General features: G+C 43.4%; 1 protein-coding gene across 1 annotated transcript; it reads right to left on the reverse strand.

Moving 5' to 3' along the window:
* Positions 1-1016: 1016 nt before the first annotated feature.
* ACOX1 (acyl-CoA oxidase 1) lies at positions 1017-21918 on the reverse strand. The gene is made up of 14 exons (XM_050170103.3): positions 21793-21918; positions 20631-20775; positions 20247-20416; positions 19109-19216; positions 18913-19032; positions 16850-16965; positions 15673-15842; positions 14010-14172; positions 13263-13453; positions 12535-12699; positions 10261-10366; positions 8831-8977; positions 4774-4977; positions 1017-3838 (listed from the first exon to the last, which is right to left on the reverse strand). The coding sequence occupies exons 1-14, from the start codon at positions 21914-21916 to the stop codon at positions 3785-3787; spliced, it is 1983 nt and encodes a 660-aa protein (XP_050026060.1). The 5' UTR covers positions 21917-21918; the 3' UTR covers positions 1017-3784.
* Positions 21919-22071: the final 153 nt, after the last annotated feature.

Raw genomic sequence — 22071 nt, forward strand, 5'->3', positions numbered from 1 at the left:
GCCAGCAACAGTATATACGATTGTGGTGAGAAGCATAAGGAGAAGTAGGTACAGAGTTGGGGAAATAGGCACTCTTATATGTTGGAGACGGAGTTGGCCATTGGTTGCGGCAATGACGAGTGCTGTGGCAGCAATGGAAACATATGGGCTTGTCGTCAGAGGTGCGCCATTCAGGCAGGTTGCGGGATGTGGCGGGAAAGGATGGCCAGGGATGAGAAGGGCCACAAGAGAAGTGCTACACATAGGGTTCGTGGGTCGACGAGCACACGGAGTTGAAACCCAGGTGTTGCCGCTGTATTTGTCACATTGACAAAAACTGGTCTTTATTAGTACTTCCCCACTTGTAGCCTAATTAGCCATATCTTCAAATAAATGGTAAATTCAATGATTCATTGGCTACAACACAGTCACCACATAGCAACGACTCAACTAGAAAAAACTGGGCCGACTAGGTCCTCAAGTTCGTCATTGGTAGGAACCTTGAGTGTCAAGTTTGCTTCTACAGCTGTCGATTTGCTTCGCCTTGCTACAGATGATGCTTCACTGCACGACACATTTGCCATACACAATGTTTCTTGCTGCACTGGGTGACATAGTTGATTGCTCTGTTGAAAGACCCTAATTTGAATCGAAGATGCCTAGAGAATAAGGCAATTGCTCTCCAAAAAAGAAATAAATACATCAAAATTGGTGGCCGACTATTGCGTTCATGCTCGCACATGCATAGCTTTTGCTTTCAGCATTCTATGCTTACGAAGCGAGTGGCTGTAGAATGGCTGTGTCGGGAACAACGGTCACACAATTTTGGTGCCATGCTCACCGAAACTCAAATGCTTACCCATCATCACTTGCAGACTCTTAAGGTAGCTGTCTCAGCTGCTCCGAAATTTAAAATGACTGACACAAAAGATGAAACTCCTTGTGAAAATTTGTCACAGTTTCTGACATGAAAGCATAATTATCAGCATTGTTAGCCAGCTCCATCGAAGCAATGGTGCACTTCAAGTACAACAAGGTGGTTTGTAAAATACCCATTTTATTTTGTATTACGTAGTACAGTATCACAAACCTTAAAATTGCACGTGTTATAAAAACATGTTACGAGAAGCTCTTGGAATGTGTTGCATGTCACAAAAAACAATGCTCAGTATAAAAGCTCTCAAGAGGACATGCCTTGCATGTGTAGAAGCGAGCATGAAAGGCAATACCACTTAGGCAACATGTTATTGCTATGGATGAATGCTTGGCAGCAAATGATATGCAATGATACGCAATGATGCGAGTGTGTGAACTTCAGTGCATTATACACAGTCTGTGGTACGAGGAACCTTTAGCTCTTGCCTTCCCAATACAAATGTATGAAATTTCCGAATGCTCTTCTTAGACAACCAGTAAAATGGTTTGAATGAAATTTATTTGAATTTAAAAGGCAATCCGATTCCAGAGGCTCGTGTATGCCTTGTACTTGAACCCTTACTAAATTTACCGAAATCAGCTTTGAAAAACTGAAGCAGAGTGTTAACACCAAGACTTTACCACAAAAACAGATGGAATAGTTATGTAAACAGCAATTTAAAGCTGACAAAATTTACACATCCCACATGACAGTAGACAGTACTGCTGTTCTGCAAGCAACATTGGTGCAAAACATCATAGACAGTGCTTCGCATTAACTTGACTTACAGTTAACATAAAGCACTGTTTATGTAGTTTATGCACTGAATTTACCATGTTAGTTTAATGGGGTAAATTTGTCTTACATGCTCTGTCGCATGCTATTTATGGAACTAGAATCTTTTCATTTCAGGGTTGTGAATGTGCTGCTTTAACAGTTTTATATTTTTCAGTTTTTATAATGAGAGATATAGAACCCTAGCAGTCACTAACATTTGACTTTTGTCTTCAAAAGCAATGAATTTTATTCGCATGAGTTCAGCGAATGCCCTGTGAATGAATTTTTGTCTCACTAGTATTTGAACAGAGAGGGTAAGAGCAATATGCTTCCTCATAGGCCGTATGGGGCCCCTGTAAGGATTTCTGTCATTGCAAAGCACGAAAACATCAACAGGAGCACCACTCCCAACTCTTCTGAGCTTGATCACGTGAACAGAGACGCCCGTAACAGTGCCTAGCAACAGATATCATTCCTTGGGAAATGACTTTGAGCCTGCTGACAGGCCGTGCGTGCCTTAAAGAATGTTCAAAAACTTGCAAGTCACCAAATGTGTTTCTGTTGCCTCAACATCCTCAACTTAAATCTAAGCATGAGTAAAAAGCTTCCCAGTGTATTACAACATGTACATAAGGCCGCAACACGACATTGTAGCGTTTTACTCTTCAATGATTCTACAAAATTTACGATTTGTTCTGTTGCTAGCACATTGTGCTATATGGTGGTACTTTGTTTCATTAAAGAAAAAGAGATTGTTTATAGCACAGTAACAACAGTGGCTAGGACATAAAGATGTGCATGAACAAAGACCAGATGTATAGGCATTGAACAATCAAAAGTATTTATCACAATACCCAGGGGCACAAGTATGCATGCACATGCATACAAGGTGTTGTGGTGGCCATCATAATTACGTAAGACAACGTGACTGTTTGCAGTAGCTGCTTATGACATGGGCTGCAGATTCTTACATGGAGGCTGAACCTTGCTGACAACCTTAAGCTTCAGCAATAACACTTAGCTTCAGCTCATCTTCCCTATACAGAACTTTATAAAAGCAGCGTTAATCTAACACTACGGGAAACCACATGAAATATCCACCAGCTGTGACTTTTTGAGAAAGCAACACTTCATTTTGCTGTCAAAATCACAGTTTTATAGGTCCACACAATGACATCGGAAAGTAAATCTATCATTACGGCCTTTTAATGTCGATTTCCTTGTTTGCTAGTTCGAATGTGACCTTCATTTGCAACTATGGGTAGCGAGTCTCCCTCCTGAATGGTTCCTGAACGCAAATGACATTGTGGGTACAAAGCGAGATATATTTTGGTTTGCACCCAGCCAGAGAATGGCACTCGACAGCAAAGCTAGCCCTAAATTGGCTGTACACAGCATCCTGTTTTAGCAGGATGCAAATGCTTCTGGTATACTTAGGTGCAAGTGTACATCATAAAATTTGCCAGCATGATTTCAAATTCCTGTGAGCTTTGCCCAGCTGGTTGAAATCATGATGTCAAGTTCACAGCAGAGCTGTACACGCACAGCAAGTTGAGCAAACATTATTCGATTGATGTAAAATAATAAGCACGAACTTCATTCTGTCTCTGCACTACATCTTAAATCAGGTAGAATTCAACCTGTCACCTTGTATGCCCATGCATCCAGCCACTGCAAAAACCTACACAATGTATAAGCAGTGAAGAACATTGCTCCACTGCAGCTTATGCACACGCTTGTCTTGAGAGTATGCAAGCACCGAGCGCAGACTGCACCTCTCAGTTCAGTAACACTTGCATCGCGTGCGAGGAAACTCAGCTTTCCCGCAAGTACTGTAGATGATAAATAATTTTAGTCATACAGCACATTTCTGCACCTGTCTATGAAAGGCAATACTCCATCGACACAAACTAAGAATGAGAATGTGCTTTGCTCTAAAAAAAAGTGTGCATATCGTTAAGGAGATAAAATACTAAAGGAGTACAGCAACCGAACCAAGGAGCTGTCACAAAACACGTGACTGATAGGTTAAAACTGAGAAGGAGCTGCACATCATGTACAAGAGAAATGGGAATGGAAGAGAGAAGTGTTTTGCAAGGTGAGCAGTCCTCTTCAAAGGCTTGATTTCATAAGAGGGCCCAGGAATTGGTGGTAAGACTCGTGCACCTAAAAGGAAAGTGTCAAGAGTGAGAATCAAGATGAAGGAGTACCTGCATGCCGTATATTCTAATGCATAATCTACTCCTGAATATGAATGACAGCACTAATTAAGCCTTTAAAAAGAGGGGGTAGTGAGGCAATGTGCCAAACACTAAATATTTAATAACGGAACTTAGTAGGAGAAATATTGTTAAACCTTCTTCTCTGTATTTGCTTTAACTTAAGTGCAGCTTCCATAAACACATTTTCATGAAGTCGTACATAAAGGCCAATCTACATTATACCTAACATCTTACATTTTTTGTGTGTGAGCTATACGTGCAAGAATGCAGTATATATAAATATAAATTTATTTTACTACTTCATCCTAGAAGATTACCAAACCTGTTTTGAGATGCCACGTAGCTGTTGAGTGTTTTTTGTTTGACAGTTCTAGCGAAGCAAGACAGACCTAGCCTGTCGTGAGGTGATAGATAGTGTGTATTGTGAATTGTGTATGCTATGCTAAGAACTGAAGGCAGTTGACTGTAGCAATTTGTTCTACTTTGAACTAACTTACTGTCACAGCAGTCATATCACCTTCGTTTTTAAGGGTCCTAACTTTATGCAAAACTCTTGCAACCCTGTGCAAACTGCCGAAAGTGTGTCTGGCAAAGTGTGTCGTCATCACGACATGACACGAAAACAACTGCACAACGATGACAACATTAACACCGTACGCTGTGGTGTCGCACACAAAGCAAATCCTTTTTCAAGCTATTAATTGCTGCCACAGCAAAAAACAATTACATATTACAAGGGCTACATCTCAGTGAAGACCAAGTTTGTGCTAGCTGAAACAGGCAATAAGCACATTTTACCTTTATCATAGAGTGCGCACACTGTGGGAGGTTAGACAGAGTGAATGTGAAATGTGGCAAGCTCGCAGACAAGCAGCTCACCTGGGTCTTGTTGAGAGGAGCTTTGAGGGCACTCTCGTACATGCGCTCGTACACCCGGCCATCATAGGAGCCGAGTGCACTGCACAACACCATGTCGTGGTGGTCAAAGGCGTCCACCAGGGCAATCGCATCGGGCCGCAGGCTCTTTAACAGTTCTGTGATGATGCCAGACATCTCTTCCAGGTTCTTTTCCTTCAGGCCTGCCTGCAAGGCAAACAGAAACATAAAAAAGGATAATGAGACCGCTGACTCGGCATTTATAGGAGCCCTCAGCATGGTACTCTGCTTCACAGCATGAAGCCAAGACCAGAAGTAAACTGCATGTGTTAAAATACATCGCATGGTGCTCTTGGCGTGCCATCTGGTGTGATGTAGAGTAAAAATACAAACCTGTTTGTAGTAGTACTAGTATCCACCTCATCAAACGTGACCTTCACATGCCGAGCAGACTTACAAGACCCTATGTGTTTACACTGTGTTCAGTTAAATGTGGCTTACACAAACTACTTCTTGCACAAACTGTTATTGACAAATCTGTCACAGTGCAATGTGTGCAACACGTGTAATGACATTACTCATCTTTTACGTGTCTGCACTTGCTTTGCAGTCTAAAGGGTAACTAAAAGCTTCTCTAAATTTACGCAGCAGCTCCTCTGAGCTTCACCATGACTAGTTGGACCTTGGCAAAGTGTTGAAAGTGCTTTGCAGGCAACAAAGGCGCAGTTCCTCAGAGACACTGGTCTTAAAGAGCCCCTCACGAGTTTTGGCTGTTTTGAGCTGACAAGCGCAGAGCATACAATGCATGATAACGATTGTGTCTGCCAAGTATTACATCACTACGCGCCATGGAGAGACCCAAAATTTTAAACTGAATGACGTTTTTCCTTCTCCTTGCGGCCGCCGCGTTTCAAGCTGAAGCATGACGTACACGTGCTAATGTGCCTACATACATGTGTTCACGCTGTGATGTCGCTTGTGGTCACACGTGACTTCAAGAATTATTTAAGGCAGCATTTGTTATTTGTGTAATATGTTGCTAGAATAGACGAATTAAAGCTTAGAGAAACAATAACACACACAAACTAAATGTCTGCATGTTTTTTTTTACTTCGCACCACAGCGAGAGAGATGTACTTCCATTTTGTCTGCTTGTTCACACGTCATGCAGTCGCACACGCAGGCATTGAAACCATGTCATTTTCTACTGTGCTCCAGCGCGGGATCATGCTCTGTGATCCGCTAGTGTCTGGCTCAGTATTAGTGTAGCACAGACTTGTACCGCTAGACAGATGTCATTGTGCACAGCACGCAAAACAAGACAATTGTGACTGCTCGCAAGCGGTGCCATCAGCAGAAGTGCGCTGTGTCACAAAAAAGCGAGGAGAAAAAAAAATGAAGGCAGGGCCCTTGACATATGCGTCGCGCGGTCCTCAAGGTCTGGTGTAGGAGAATGCAGGGAAGGCATTTCACTTGCGGAGGCTAGACGGGGCAAGTGGAGAGAGTGTCTCACTTGGCAGTGGAGCTCGCCTCCTGAAATCACGCGTTCGTGGCACTGAAATATTTCTATCTCGGCTATTAATGAGCCTACTTGAAACATTTTTGCCGCAGAACACTCCCTAGAGGCCATGAAACAACTTACAGTGTATAACCGAAGTTTGCTGTATGGCCTGGTGAGGGGCCCTTTAAGTTAGTTATTACCATGCGTACTATGACTTAATGCGTCATTTCATTTGTCACCTCATCATCTGGAGTAACACACCCTAATCTGGAGTAGCACGCTAGGCATATGGCCAAGCAAAATCTCCAGCACTTATTAAAAAATGTTTTTCTCGCTCAACTACATGTTTCCAAGAAATGACTGCAATTGGAAAGGAAGACAACTGACGGACCCCTTAGTTCCCATAATTGTTCTTAATCGTTGCACAGTGAGGGTCTTGACTCTGGCATTTCTGACACCTGAGGCAGCATACAAGGGATTGTTGGCCTGCTAACGCCACGTGCCACACACACCAGCAGATTAGTGAATGTTCCATACTTGCCACCCTAGCCATGAGTGGCCCTGGCTAATGCTCCCAGAGCTAGATGCACTGCATCTAAGAAAATGTTATTCTATTTGGTGGACTTTGATGGAACATGCTTTGTTTATGCATTTACATGTTTTAATTTAAGAAATCTATTCAGTTTTCTTGCATAGCAAATATCATGCAAGTAAAAAAATATATATACATATATAGCTTCCTTGGAGATGGGCTATTTACTAAATTATATAAGGTGTAATAAATATCGACATATAAAAATAGTCTTCAGTGATCAGAGCATGCACTGATGCAACAATGAATGCGCTAGACTGAGTTGAACCAAAGTTAGAGCATGTCAAACTTTTTAAAGTATGGAACCCATAGTAATGCCCAAGACAAATTATAAATTTTTGAATATTTCTGTTATAACATTTGTCTATATTATATGCCTACTACCTTTCTGACAAAAAGAAAGTTTATTGCAAGAGTATAAGCAGAACAAGAGAATCATCACTTCTAAATGGTGACGCTGTCAGAAATTCTGTTTTAAGAAAACAAGGAAAAGAAATTTCACAATGTAATTATGGTCATTATGGCAAAGGCTCAATCAATCAAGGATGATATGGGGATACAAACAAGCAAAAATAAGTTCACTGCGCCAATCTGGAGCAAAGGGGAACAAAAAGATGGCTAAATTTTCGGCTCTAAAGGGCAACGTCTTCCATTAATACACACACAGATATCCAAGAAAAGTGGACGAAAGGACAGCTGTCACCATAGATTGATTAGTAGAGCACGACACATGTCATGAAGATGTTGTGCATTCAACCCCCCCTGGTGGCAAGAATCTTTCAGTTTTTTACAATTACAAATATGAACATTATTGCAGGTTTAATGTAAACTTCTAATTTACAGCTCAAAGAAACAGAAAGAAGAATCAAAAGAAAAGACCATTTGTTTCCCCTATGCTTTCTTTTTATTCATTATCTGTTGGGCTTTGCATGGTTAAAATAGTACAGGGGCGTGTTTTTCACTCAAAATCATAGAAAAAAGATTATACACTTACCGCTTTGTAATTGCTCAAATTTTGCGGGAAGATCACATTTAATGGTACAGATCATTCAATGAAACACGTGGCACAGTTACTTTCATGATCTCTAAGAAAAAAAATAACCAATGATTACGATACTCCCTAATGCGAAATTTGAACGCAGGTCTATACGTGCTTTTATTTCGCGATATGGTGACTGGCGAGGACAATCTGTCTCATGCAGCATGTTGCAAACGGAGTGCAAGTGTGGTGCGACTGCCTTGCCAATCGGGAGATCGTGAGGCAGTGCGTGGGTGACACGTGGGCACGATTCACAGCAGCCGCAGCAGACAGACCTCCGCTCACGCAGCACTTTGTTTACGTATAGAGTATTGGTGGATGTGCTCACCATATGCCAGATGGCGGCGCGCTACTCTGGTATCATCTCGTAGCAGTCGTTGCCGCAGAGCCTGTCCTGTGCAACACAGCGCCATACCCTTTCCACTTTCCTCCTCGCGCTCTCCTCGCTATTTCCATCTTTCATTCCCCGCTGCGTTCAGCGTTCACTCTTTCACCCTTTGCTATGCTTGTTCGCTCAGTTACACCGAGGGCGCTGATGCAGGAACGGCACCTAAGAGCTGCGCTCTAAAAAGAAACATGTTGAATTGCATTAGCTTATAGGGGAGCAAGCTGCTGCCAAGGCAGTGCTAGCATAAACTTGTGTCGCCACCTATTGGCAGCCATGGAAAGCAGCCATTCTGAGAGGGTTGCCAATTGGCAGCTTTTACCCTGGTTGTGCCGCCTGCATGACTCTGTTGGCAACACAGCATGAAAAAGAAGGGAACAGAAAAGCCTGGAGAAGAGCATGCAACTGTAGTTCGAATTATCAGAGGTGGTTTGGGGCCCTTTAATGTTCATGTCCCAGTGTTCTCGCGCTAGCACAAGAATCATGGACTGGCGCTTCAGTTTAGCCCGAAGCTTTAGGAGTCGTGAATGCAAGACGGCTTACCACAAGAAAGAGGCCCGGCTGCTCGTAGATGCCATGCAACAGGTACAGATGGCACACCCTCATCAGGACGTCCCTGAGCTGCTCAGATATGGCGGCATGCTCCAACCAATCGAGGTAGTTCAGGCCCATGTAGTAGTAGATAGTGGCCTGGATGACAATACTTATCATCAGTGTTGCCGGTTCCTTTTTTTTTCTTGCCAGAACTCTACTGAAACAATGTTCATCGTTCGCAACGATCTACTAAAAGTTCGTGCATATACACCTGCTAAAAATCCGCTATGAGGGATTTCACTGAGAGATATGATCAGTATAGAAAATAATTTGTTGTAGAGGCTGCTGTGAAAACATGTGAAACAAATAATTACTGTGCTGCATGGAGCAGGGAGTGAAAAACAGTGAAAAATCGCTTGCTCTCACTTCCACAATGTTGCCACACAGCGTCATTGCAAGCAATTGGACCTACCAATGCTACTGGTTGATTTCTTGATAGCGATGGCATTCTCGCAATACATAGGTGCTAATTTGGAGTTAATAAATGAAACATATATATGTCTGCAATCTCAAAAAGACAGAAAAATCATTACATCTTTGCACTGCTGCTCTACATATGACGATTGCACGTAGCTGTGTCTGTTGCGCGTCGCCTCCGAGATAGCAGCAGCTTGCTGTGTAGCAACAGTCTAAAGCAGCCGCCATAGGTTGTCGCGACGAGCCCTTTCACGGCCGAAACACTCAAAATTTGGGCAGGGCTTTGCCCTCTTGGCTGCTCAGCTGGGTAGCTTCCAGCGCGCTAGCAGAGACGAAAAGAGAGAGGAAGCTGGGTGTTGGGGTGGTGATAACTCCACTTATAGTTGAAGGATTCAAGAAATTGTTGCAGCATAAGATTCGTGAGACGATGTCCTTTAATAGTGAGGCCATTCTATGATTGGTTAGAAATGGGTTTAAGCCTGAAAGTGTTGCCTATTGTGGCAGTGATGTCACAAGTAGAAGAAAGAAACATCTGAGGCACCTGTTAACAATAATAACAAAGTGCTCCTTGAATACCATTTGAAAGGTGATCCATGGCTTACATAACATGCAAACATGTGCCAGCATGAGTGTATGTATGATGGTTTGACTAAAAGTCCTATTAGAAAAGGAAATGGATTGTCTTAAACAATAGTGTATGTACAGTTGAGTGCCCCTACAACGAAATGACTTGCATAATGAAGGAATACTGTCTCGGTTCTATTGTGAGCTATGCGGTGCGCAAGCTTTACAACAAAGTGACCTGTATAACGAATGATTTTGGAGGCACCAAGCAGTTCGTTGTAAAGGCTTTCAGCTGTATCTGGATGCTTTCTGTGATGTCGCACTTCGCTATCTGGAACTACATTCACAGCATTTTTCCTCCAATAAACTGTTTATTGGCAGTTGGAACCTTCACTCACCCTGGATGCGATGATCAGGTCAACCTGACTATGGTTCCACGCTACCTCCTGGGTAAGTCCTGTGCTCACCAGACTCCTCACTTTGTTATGAGCCCGGTGAATATGCCTATAAAGAGAAAAATTATCAAACTTATGTTATATTATTACATATGAAGCACACTGTTGGTTTATTTGGAATGCTCTTTGAACTGGGGGCTGCACGTAATTGGTGTTTTATCGCCATAACAATTATATGGACACTCCACGTGCATCTATGCCATCGCCATCGACGTTGTTGTGATGTCCCGTATAAAGTCCAAGAGTGATAACACTGACCGTTGCGCTTCCATTAATCTTCCGTTGCGGGTGAGACGGCCAACATTGCGAGGCACCGAGGGGGAGGGGAGGCAGGTGTTCTACGCCGGCTGCAAATGTGTATGTGGTAGCTGCATGCAGTCGTGCGGCCGTATGTTGAGAGCGATCCACATTGGGAGCAGAGTCTAGGTACGTCGACGGCTCGTAGCTCTGTGCGTGCTGTGTGTTCTCCACGCCGAATTAGCGTTGAAGCAACAGACTGCACGAAGATCACTTTGCTCTCTGCTGCTGCCATGCTTACTCATGCCAGCGTTTTGACAGCGAGTGTCCATGGTCATCGAATGTGATGTGTTAATGTATGCTTTGCTGACGCTGAACGTTTAAACCGATGCCATCTATTATGACTACTGTAAAGCTTTTGACACAGCGATGTTTGTTAATTTAGTTAGCAAGTGAATGTTTACAAGTTGATACGGCCAATAAAAGTGCTATCCTTACTTCGTACGGCTGTCTGATAATTTGCTATTGCAGCCAATGTTTCACCTTTCTGGCGAAAGTGCAACTTTTTTAAAAGAACTGGCATTTTCGGATGGTAATTTTTGAGCCCCCCTAAAGCACTCCCAAAAGGCCTATCTTGTTCAAATGGTTGAAGAGGGGCACTCCGGTTACATTCTGATGGTCCTTTCTGATTGCCGGTCTCCAGATGACAGTGCAGAGAGGCGCTTCTAGTAGTGCCTTGGGAGCAGCTGAGAAATCTGGTTTGTTTCCAGTCATGTGACCCCGCCCGTTCCTGTGCTTGCGCTGGCAAAGAGGGACTTGCTCCGTTCACAGCGATGATAGTTATCATCCACGTGCGTATCCACTGCCGCCATGTTTCACATCTAAACGCAGCTGACGGTGGCGATGACGCTGGCCGCATTACCAGAAGTTACCTTCCGATTTTGCTTCCTTCCCTCTTACTGCTTCGAAAAGCAGCTGGTTGGCAAAAGACATCTTCTACTTAGACCCGCAGTGCCCTCCGGAATCAGTTCGCACGGTATGAAGAATTACATAGATGATCTGAAGATACCAAATATAATATAAACAGCAGTTTAGTCACAAGGTTGTCATGGCTGGCTGCAACAGCATCACTGTTCACTATAAATACACATAGCGGAGGCAAGTAGTGTGACTTTTTACTGCACATTACTAGTGTCAGATAAGGTCGAAACAGGCTGGCAACATTTGGAGATTGTAACAGAGTGTTTGGGAACATGGCTCTCATTTATCTCATATGCTGGAGTGAATATTGGCAGCATGATTTTGTTTCATAGAACATGATTGCAGCTTTGAGAGAATACAATTGTACACAAGATGTACAAGGTGTGACCAAATGAAACTCATTTGTCTGCTTATTCTCGTGTGTCAAAGGGTACATTAGCAGGTGAAGCACATTTAAATTAAACAAAGCAATTTAATAAGGAAGTCAGAATGCACTAATCTTCCATGGAACACACAACAAACACTTTCAGAAGTGTGTGTGAATGTCTGCTAAGGTTGAAGATGGTGTTGATTAAAAAAAAAATATATGTGCTCTTAATCCTTGCTTATTTGGTCACCACAGAAATTTTAAGGCATTTTGTTTTCCTTCAATAGGTTTGTTTTCCAATTGTGGAGCTTGTGCACTTCTTGCATGCTGCGGTTGCGAAAAGTCTAGGGAGGCCAGTGCTGGGGACGAACCCATGTCCACCACAGGCGAGGTGACAAGTCTCAATGCCCTTAGCTGCCACTTCTGAACAAACAGCCTTCAGGAATCTGATCACATGCTATTTGTCAAGCAAAGTTCAGCTACAGACAAATGTTAATGTAGCGCTTTATCAAGCAAGCACCAGCTGCAGTCTGACATTAGCGATGGCTGTTTCTATGCTGCACGTCCTGCCCGACTGAGCTGCTAAACATAGCAATCCAATGAATGCTGGGAAAGGCAATGCCAACACTCACTTGTATGCAGCTGCCCGGTAGAATGGTATGAGCTGCCTGATAGCTGCCTGCCCTTTCAGCTTGGCATTGAAAGGAGCCACATTCAGTGTGCTGGGCTCAAGCAGAAAGTGGAAGGCTGATCTGTTCGAAACCTGGTGGGGCTGAGCCAAGCACTTCAGCAGGTACCTGAATTACCAACACAAAACAAATTAGTAATCAGCAGACTCCAGCAACAGCTCCACATTTGAACTCATTTAATGTGACCGCAGATACACCCTTCCTTCTAACATCCCCAAGTTTGTGCAGAACTCCTGCAAGCTTATGCAAACTTAAATATGCAATGATGATGGTGACAAGATGATAATGGTAGCACAACAGTAGCCCGATGACAAGAACAATGATGATGGCAGTGACATGACAACACGATGACGGGAGCCCCGGTGTAATGAAGCAAATGGAGCAAACACTATTCCGAGCTCTTTACATATGCCATAGTAAAATGCTGCTTCCTACACTAAATCTTACACTCAACAGCAATGCACTTGCCCTCATAAGACAATAAGACATAAGACAACCATGGGCAGACAATGGCAAATGCCATTCTAGCACACATTCAAGTACTGCTGCAGCAAGCAACTTCTTACATGGCAACATGAGGATGATAGCAGCTATGCCACGAAAGCTGGTGAAACTCCCTTTAACAGTTAACACTGTAAAACTGGCTATGCGAGCAAAGTGAGTGAACTTACCTCGCAGCCTGGAGATACATGACTGTGTTCTCCCCTTCGTACGTGCAGGCAGCAACTGTGGTTGCGTAAAGTCTAGGGAGGCCACTGATGAGGAGGAAACCGTGTCCACCACAGGCCAGCCGACAAGTCTCAATGCCCTTAGCTGCCATTTCTGAGCAAAAGGCCTTCAGGCCAGATGAGATGGCGTGCAGCTGAGAAAGGAAAGGGCAAAGGCAGCTTTAGGTAGTGCGAAATCAAGGTGAACGTAGTGGTGATCCTTCTAAATAGTCTAAAATAGAGGAAACACCCATAAATGAAGCGCACAAATCAATGAAAAATAGATCAGTAACTTGAGATCACTCCGTAGTGTCCATGTCCCCTTTTAGCCTTTTGTTTTTCAAGCTGTGTGTTTCATATCCATGGCTCCTGAAAAGAGCAGAAAGCTCTTTGCACGAAGTGCAAAAGGTCCACAGTTGGAAAACGAAACTATTGAAAGGAAGTGTTTCCATGAACCGCCCGAACAAAAAGCAAGCGTAGTTGAAGCAAAGTGCCATTTGCACCATTATGTTCTGCCGTTCACCTTAGCAACCATTACTGCCATTACTGTAAAGATTAATCATGCCCCCATGAGCATAAAAGGAAGTAATCTGTTTGTGTGGTGCCTCACGGATGCACACATCACTGTTTTCCAGATAGATGCTTGGGAGGCTCTTGCTTCATATCGGAGTAGTTGCAGGTGGCCTCTCGGTGAGAGACAGGCATGCATACCTCAGGCAATGCCTGCAGGTTTCCCTGCTCGAGGTCTTGGTTGGCCTGCTTGTAAAGCTCCATGAGGTTGGCAAACATGCCGCGGAGGGCGTGGCACAGGCCCAACAGAGGGAAGAGCTTGTATTGCTGTGCCTGATAGTCCAGGATCTGGCATTCGCCCTGCCTGCAAATGCATGCGGGCAAGCAGTCGAACTTTCAAGCAACACGAGTAGCCAGTTTTACTTAAAAAAAGAAAACAAGAACAATGCAGCATTTGGCAGAACAATTGGCTTACTGCAATGGTTACCGGCCACACTATCACTCTGCCAACAGTTGCACACTTGACCATAGAACAGGGAAAAGAAGTTGGGACGGCTGCTCCATATTTCTAGAGAATAAGGTCCCTTACCAGAGAAAGAAAGAATAGGACAAGGCTTATGCCATGTTGTATGTAGAGAATTGGTGGAGGGTGCCCAACTTCCAGCAACACAGTCATGCTGTGGCTTGCAAGCACTGCACAGGTTTTAATGACACGCGCATTAGTGATTTATGATACCATGCAATGATCACTTCCTACTTCCATATGCCACAAGGGGGCCTACTTTGAAGCCAAACTGCACGTGGTCTGCATCTTGAAATAGCCATATTAACCCCTTCTGTGCAAGCTATGATTTCAGATTCTCACCAAAAATGGCCCAATCCTTTTTGAAGAGCCTAGTTGCCAACAAGTTTTACTTCTTCAGAAAGCAAAAATTTGCTTCTGCTTGCGCTTTCCCATGAATTGCGTGCTGCCATCTACCAAAAGCACACGTAAACACTGAGACTAAACTAAGCTCGTCCATGGCATCGCTAAAAAATGCAAATTACTGTTGACCAATTGAGATGTCCTGGGCCATCTTTACCAGGAACACGTGGACGAACGCGTCCAAGGCATGCAAGAGGTTTAAGCATGGTATAATGAATGATTTATCGCAGGCTCAAAGGACTGAAACCTCTTATGATGACTACAAAGTTGTCACCTAAATGAAAAAAAGAAGTCAGACATAAGTTTTGTGCTATTCCTCCTTGAGATGGTGCACCATCTAAAAGAGATTGAGCCCATGCCCTCCACATGTAATGCATAGCTACTTTTGACCAAAATGCTTTAGTGTAATGCCATATGAAACTGCAAGTGCGACATATTGCCTTTAATATTGTGTCATAAACACACGATAACCATCGCTATGTTAGTTCAGGGCATTGAACTACACGCAGAAGCAGCTGGCCAGCGAGTTGATGTTCTAAAATTTTGCCAGAACATCGCAAGAGAAGTGATGATGATAGGCAAGCACTTGATTGTCAGTAACGATGCTCATACATAGCTGATTAAAAAACTTATGTCAGGGCAGGTTTTTGAGGCAATAGCCCCTAATATCAAACACATTTCACACCTCTCTATAAAAGTGTCACTGGATACTCTTATACAATCAGAATTTTATCTGCCAGATGCTGAAGTGTCACCAGAAGCTCCTTAGCTTCCCTTTGGACATGCAGATCAAGCAACAGATATCTTTCTTTGGGTCACAAATATGAGAAGCTAACTCGGTATTGAGGTAAGCTAAGCTAAACAACGTAGAACCATGTGCACTCTGTCATCGCAGCTCATGATTAGCTTGGCCTTCAATTATCAATAGCATATACTCACCCCGGAGTAATTTCAGACTGCCTGCGCACTGCGCTGTATCGGACAGCAATTGTGCATGCCCGCGCAATGTTGAAGGCAAACATGTCCAAAAGAAGTACTCGCACAAACACCATGGTGCCGTAATTGAGCTTGTCGCTTGCAGGCTTGACGTAGTCACCTTCTCTTGTTACCTGCAGCAAAAAGAAAATTAAGCAAATAGCCAGCAAGTTTTGCAGACAGTATTTTGGTGCATTTTGTTCAGTAAGCAACTAAATTGATGCCATGTGCGTGCTCTGCCTGTGTTATCTTCATCACTGTAATGTACCTCCACAACATTGCCAATCTACGCAAGCCCACCTCTCTCTGATGGACAGGTTGAATATTGGGGAACACAGGGAGCACTGTGACACATAGTGCAGAAGATGGCTTAGGCAAAAAAAGACCACATACATACATTAGCTATACGCTGGTTTGCCACTTGTGTAATGCGCGTGCAACTACCCAGCTACCTTGCGCACTGAGTGAAGATCTTCGGCAGCAAACTTAATGAAGCACAATGAGAAGTGCATCAAGAAGGCTCACGGCTGCAGAGCTTGCTGTAGTTACATTAATTTATGTCGACAAGCCTATGGGTCATTGTATGTATGTAATTCAGCGTGAATGACTATTTTTTCACTTACGCTAAAGCTGACTGCAGTTTCTTAAAACCACAGCATATGCCTGCAGGTAGATTCTCAGCTAGATGCTGGTTTGGGTGAATTAGTAAATGATGACACTATAGTAACACACTGTTAAGAAAAATTCAGTGCAAGTGAGAGCCTGTCCTTATAAAAATATAGATCCATTTTATCGTGCAACGCCAGACTAGAACTACAATTCACAAAAATTAGTGCAGTAACAGTTCATTTTAGCAAATCAATTGATACTATATTGCAAAGACAATGAAATACAGAATATATTGTATTCTCTCGTGAATGCTGTTGCATATAAATATTGTGAACTGATGATAAAAAATGCCGTCTACTACAGTTAAGTTTACTTAAGGAAGACATGTATGAATTGTTTGAACTAGCTGAAGTTCACATTAAAGAATACATTCGTTAGAATTGTATTGAATTAACACGACAATGATTGTTGTGGACGGATGAATTAATTCATGCCAAAGGAAGAGAAGTCAAGTTTATATTGCCACCCTTACCTGGGCATTCTTCATCAGCATGTTTTCCCTTGGAATACGAACATTGTCCAATTTTAGAAAACCATTGTCAGCAGCCCTCATTCCCATCTTTGGTCCAATTTCACCCACAGTGATACCTGCACACAAAAACAAACAAATGAAACTGAAGCTATACATGTAAGTCGAGATAGTACAGGAAGCAAGGCAACAAACTCTCCTATTAGAATTAAAATTATATTAATTAGTTGGGGTTTTACATGCCAAAACCATAGTATTATTATGAGGCTCATGATAGTGAGGGACTTTGGATTGATTCTGACCACCTGGGTTTCCTTAATGTTCACCTAATGCATGGTACACAGGGGTTTTCACATTTTGCCCCATTTAAATGTGGCCACCGTGGCTGGGATTTGATTCCATGCTTTCGGGCTTAGCTGTGCAATGTCAAAGCCAGCATGCCACCATGGCAGATCTTTTAGTAACATGTCATAAAAATATGTTATAGAAAAATGCAGCCTACCTTTATCTCCAAGCTAACCAAAAAGTAATTTTTTACAATGCACATCGTAATTCGCATAAACATGTAAGGACAGCCTGCAGTCGGCTTTGTACATCTCAAACCGACACCGAAGACTGTTTCCGGCTCATGCATGCTCTCGGAACATGTTAGCAAACTCCAGATGGACAAAAGTAAACTGGAGACCACCACCACAGCATCCTTCATAGCCCATGGTTTGCTTTGGTACATTAAACCCTATAATTTAACTTCCCATGCAACGTGCATTGCATCTATCACGTTGCAGTAACAGTGAAGAATAAAAAACACTGCCCGAAACACAAGCAAAGAATTTAACCCTTGAAAGGGCCCTGTACCACTTTTTATTGATGTTGTGTAAAGCATTTCAGATGAAAGGACACGATCTTAGAAATATTTTGCAGAAGAAAATATTTCAATGTGTTTAGCAGAAGTGGTGTTAGCAGCATTCAAAGATTGCCTTTTATGCCGTCCGTGGTACTCCCGCTCTTTCTTCAACAGCTTGTACTGCCAAGGCTATGGCAGCTGCAACGCTCCACGTTTGGACAGCGCCAAGCATTTTAGGTGTTCATGTAAACACCAATACTTCCGATTTCGGCACCTACGGGACTTGTCCTGTGTGTTTCCTTCTTCGTCCGTTGTTGTTTGCGCGGTTACATAATGCATTCCGATTCCGACATGCTAAACTAAGCTCGAAGACTGCAACCTAACAAGGCTTGCAGAAGCTGCTCGTATTGCAACAACATGTGAAGTGCATTTTTGGCCCTCTTGCAGCCTCTGCAACCAACAACTGCACATTGACATCACTGTTTTGCATTCATTTTCAGCGAAAGGCTAGTGAAGTGCGTCTCCCACAAATTCAGCCGCCTGCAAAAATGACAAACGCCATCTTCGCGCTGCACACCTAATTGCATTCAAGACACATCGTATACACAAAGCGAAAAATGCACTGGAATGTGCGGATGCACACTGTGGTAGCAGTCAGTGACATTTCAGTGACGCCACGATCTTGCGCTGTGGAGGAGGCGGCACAACTTGAGAAGACAACGGCCATCGAATACCAAAGGTACAAAACTACTTTTTTGTGTACATTATCTGAACAAAGTGGTATTTGATAACTTTTTAATGTGTAAGGTATCATGAGCACTGTTACGATTGTAGACCCTTTTGTTGCCACTGATAAAGCTAACATTTCTCGTGACATTTTCACACGTCTAGACTATAGTCGTATGAGGGTGCCATGATGTCATCATGTGCAGTTTAGACAGCGGAACTTTAATGGAGCCATAGGAAAGCACGACCAATCTTTACAGAGACATTGTGGTTTCCCCGCTACATGTATTTGAGTAATATTTGGCTCGGGTGTTCACAGAGGCATTTCTTGCGTCTACTATGATTTATTAACCCTGCTCAAAAAGTATTGCAGAGCCCCTTTAAGTTGATAACAGCGATAATCGAGGGCAAAATGGTCCCCCCCCCCCCCCTGGATATGTAATAGCGATGTACACGTGTTAATACAGCGTATTTGTCACCTGCAAAAGTTACTTGCCTGGAAGCGGAGTGTGGTCATCCATGCTTCGGATCTGCACCATGAACGGGTGAATGCCATAGCACTTGCCCTTTGTGTACAGCTGGGCAAGCACGATTGCATGGTTTGCAGTCTTGCCCACTGAAAAGCAGTGCAGCTTCAAATCAGTATACAGGTATGTTTATCCACGAATGGCAAAGAACTGAGCAATGCTTACAGCTTCCAGGCCACCATTTTATGGAGGACAGGTTCGGTGTGTGCAGGACAAACTCCTCTCGTTCGGGGTCATAGGTGGCCCGTGTTTCAAGTCCACGAATGAATGTTCCTAAGAGATACAGAACTTTGTTACGGACTATCAGTTCCACATTTACACAGAAGGTGGCCAAGCACTTTGCACAGAACTGTGGCAACGGATGAAAAGACATCATAATCGAAGTGCCATGACATGTTAATGCGTGAAAACAGTGCTGGTTTCACACTCTGAAGAGCTTACTTTGCTTGATTTCCAAGAAATGAGAGCCCCTTATAGGAAATATAACAGGCCTGTACTTTAGCAGCTTTGTGCAGAAGCAAAGGTGCTTCTTCTGAATAATGAACTAGAAAGAGTTCAGCACACAATCAGAGTTGATTGTGACATATCGCCTGACAAAAGGTTGCTAAAGCAAGGAAACTGACTGCGTGAATTATTAAGTTAGGCTAGAGCAACTGTTTTGGTTAGCCATACATACAGAGGTCATTTAAAACTGCCACATTACTAAAATCTAGCCATGTGACAAGTTGTGTTTGTTGGCCTTATCTTGCTTTTATGTGAGACAATAGTGGAGGTGACGCACCTACAGCATCGTTTTCTTTTCTTTCTTTTTTTCTTGAATATTATAAAGCAAGCAGTTTATTTTTGATTAGGCAGAAGGGGCAAAATTGACATGGATAATGGCAAATGCTCTCTTGGTATGGTGCTCACATTCTTATCTGATGTCAGTGACACTGAAAGGGTTAAAACCAGCAACTGTTGACACATGAGAGAGGTAATTAAAGAGGCGCCTTATTCAAATTAAGGCAGGCAACAAAGAAGGAAAGCAGAACCAACTTGCCCCAGGAAATGTTTTACTAGTATAGCAGGTGAAATTTGCATTTGTTAGTCTTATCTTGCTTTCACGTCAAGCAATAGTTGAAGTCAGCAATTGTTGATACACGAGAGAGACATCTTGCATATCTGTGGCGTAATGATAGCTCAGTCTGCTTGAAAACCTGTCTACTTTCTTTTTCACCGTTCGCAGTTAAGCCTGGACAGGCTTGTCTGTATTTAGCGATGTAAGGAAAGATTGGCAGGGATTGCACAAATTCAAGCAGCTTACCATGACCAAGTTCAGTCTGTGCATAGGACCCAATGATTTTCATAGTGAGGGCATCGGAGAGCCACTTCGCCTGCTGCTCCTCGTTTGCATGACCCATAAGAGCCGGAACAAACATGACAAAATGCACATGGACGGGAGTTGAGTCATGCAGGATTGCATCAGCAACAGTCCTACAAGACAAACAAGAGGTGTCATTTCATAGAAGAAATAAAAGCAACAAGTTGTTTTGGATTACACATTAAAGTGAAGTGAAAATTTACGTTAAAAAAAACGGACCTGCAAGAGGTCCAAGCAACCAACTTAAGTAGTTCGGTTCCACAAATGTTTAAGCTGACGCGCATTCTTTACTACTGTTAGTGCATACACGTACATAAGTGCACTTACAAGATTTCCCTGGGATCAGAGAGGACCATAGCTTTTTGGTAAATCTTGAGACATTTTTGCAGTGCATCTGCATATGCCTCTGAGTAGGTAAGGTAGCACTGTGGAACATCGGTTCTGAACTCTGGGTCCTCGTGGAAGAGTTTCTCTGAAATCAAGCAGAAACAATTTGTTTACTTTTCTTTCTTCTTTGTCACCTGTAAGCGCACAGTCTGTTTTGGTTAGGTGCTGCAAAATTTACAGTAAGAAGTAAGATACTGGCCCATAAAATATCTTTAAGCGACTCTTGATGCCTGAATTATGTTCTCGCGTTTTACAGAAAGTGAGAAGACCACAATATAGCTTTTTCAATCATATGATCATATCGCTCCACCGTACTTCCCCGAATGAAGGAAAGGAAGGTAAAGTTGCTACAAACATTACTTAGGATCGTACACTGGCTTATGAAACCAATACTAATTACGTATTGCTTTGCGATAGTTCATTTGGAGAAAGAAAAAAATATTCTTCATGCGGGATAACATAGAACGATGCAGTCGTACAAATTTTCACGGCACCAAACACAGAAGTACGCGCGCGAATTAAAGATTATCCACAACAACGTAGGGACGGGGCAATTTTTTTTTATAGCACCGATATGAGGATAAATGTAGCAATACGAAAAGACAAGGGCGCGACCAGAAGGAGTGTCAGAAACTCGGGCGGCACGGTGCGCTGAGCAAACCGGCGTTCAAGGAAAAACTAGCAACTCGCGTCGTGGTGACCTTGTGGCCTTGGTTCTGGACGCGTAAATGCTCAGGCTCGCTAAAGGCGGACGATCGGCACTCGCTATCCCACGACCATGTCTGAAAAAGCAAGAAAAGACATTGCAAAACCGCAACGTCCGAAACCGAAATCACGTCGATCTTGCTACGCAAGACATGATACAAGCGTTTTGCGCTTACGTTGCCGAAGGCCAATGTCAGCAGGCAAGTACGAAATTATCCGGTTTGAATTCGTCGTCGAGGAGATGGAGCTACCAAGAACAGCTGACGAAAGCTCAACGTGTCAGAAGTAAGCCGTCGCCGCGCGGGTCCAAAACTTCCTCGCACCGTCAAAGTAGGCCACGCGTTCTTTCGCGTGAAAAGTGGTTAATAAACCCGTCGCGACCAGTCTATGCACTCACCTAGTTCCTTTCTGCGTTCAGTCTTCTCGCTGCCGCCGTCCAGAAGGTGTGTCAATTCGCGAATATTAAAACTAGCGGCCGCACGTTCGCGCACCAGCTCCGGGTTGACGCTGCCTGAAGCCATCTTGTATACGACTGACGACGGCCAGACGACGCGCTAGGGCGCGTTTGCGACGAGCGATGGCGCTTGCTTGTCCGGGTGGTTCTTGTTTCGTTTTTGCTTTTTGCTTTGTTTTTTCTGGCCGCCGTTTCTCTTTCCCTGTTCAGGTCACCAGGGAG

Source organism: Dermacentor andersoni, chromosome 6 (genome assembly GCF_023375885.2).
Source record: "Dermacentor andersoni chromosome 6, qqDerAnde1_hic_scaffold, whole genome shotgun sequence".
Classification (NCBI taxonomy): domain Eukaryota; kingdom Metazoa; phylum Arthropoda; class Arachnida; order Ixodida; family Ixodidae; genus Dermacentor; species Dermacentor andersoni.

Coding starts and splice junctions, on each gene's coding strand:
- ACOX1 (XM_050170103.3), bottom strand. CDS start 21,916: ATGGCTTCAGGCAGCGTCAACCCGGAGCTGGTGCGCGAACGTGCGGCC. Junction 19,033..19,108: donor AAAATGGTGGCCTGGAAGCT/GTAAGCATTGCT, acceptor ACTGCTTTTCAG/TGGGCAAGACTGCAAACCAT. Junction 14,173..15,672: donor CAGTCTGAAATTACTCCGGG/GTGAGTATATGC, acceptor ATGCATTTGCAG/GCAGGGCGAATGCCAGATCC.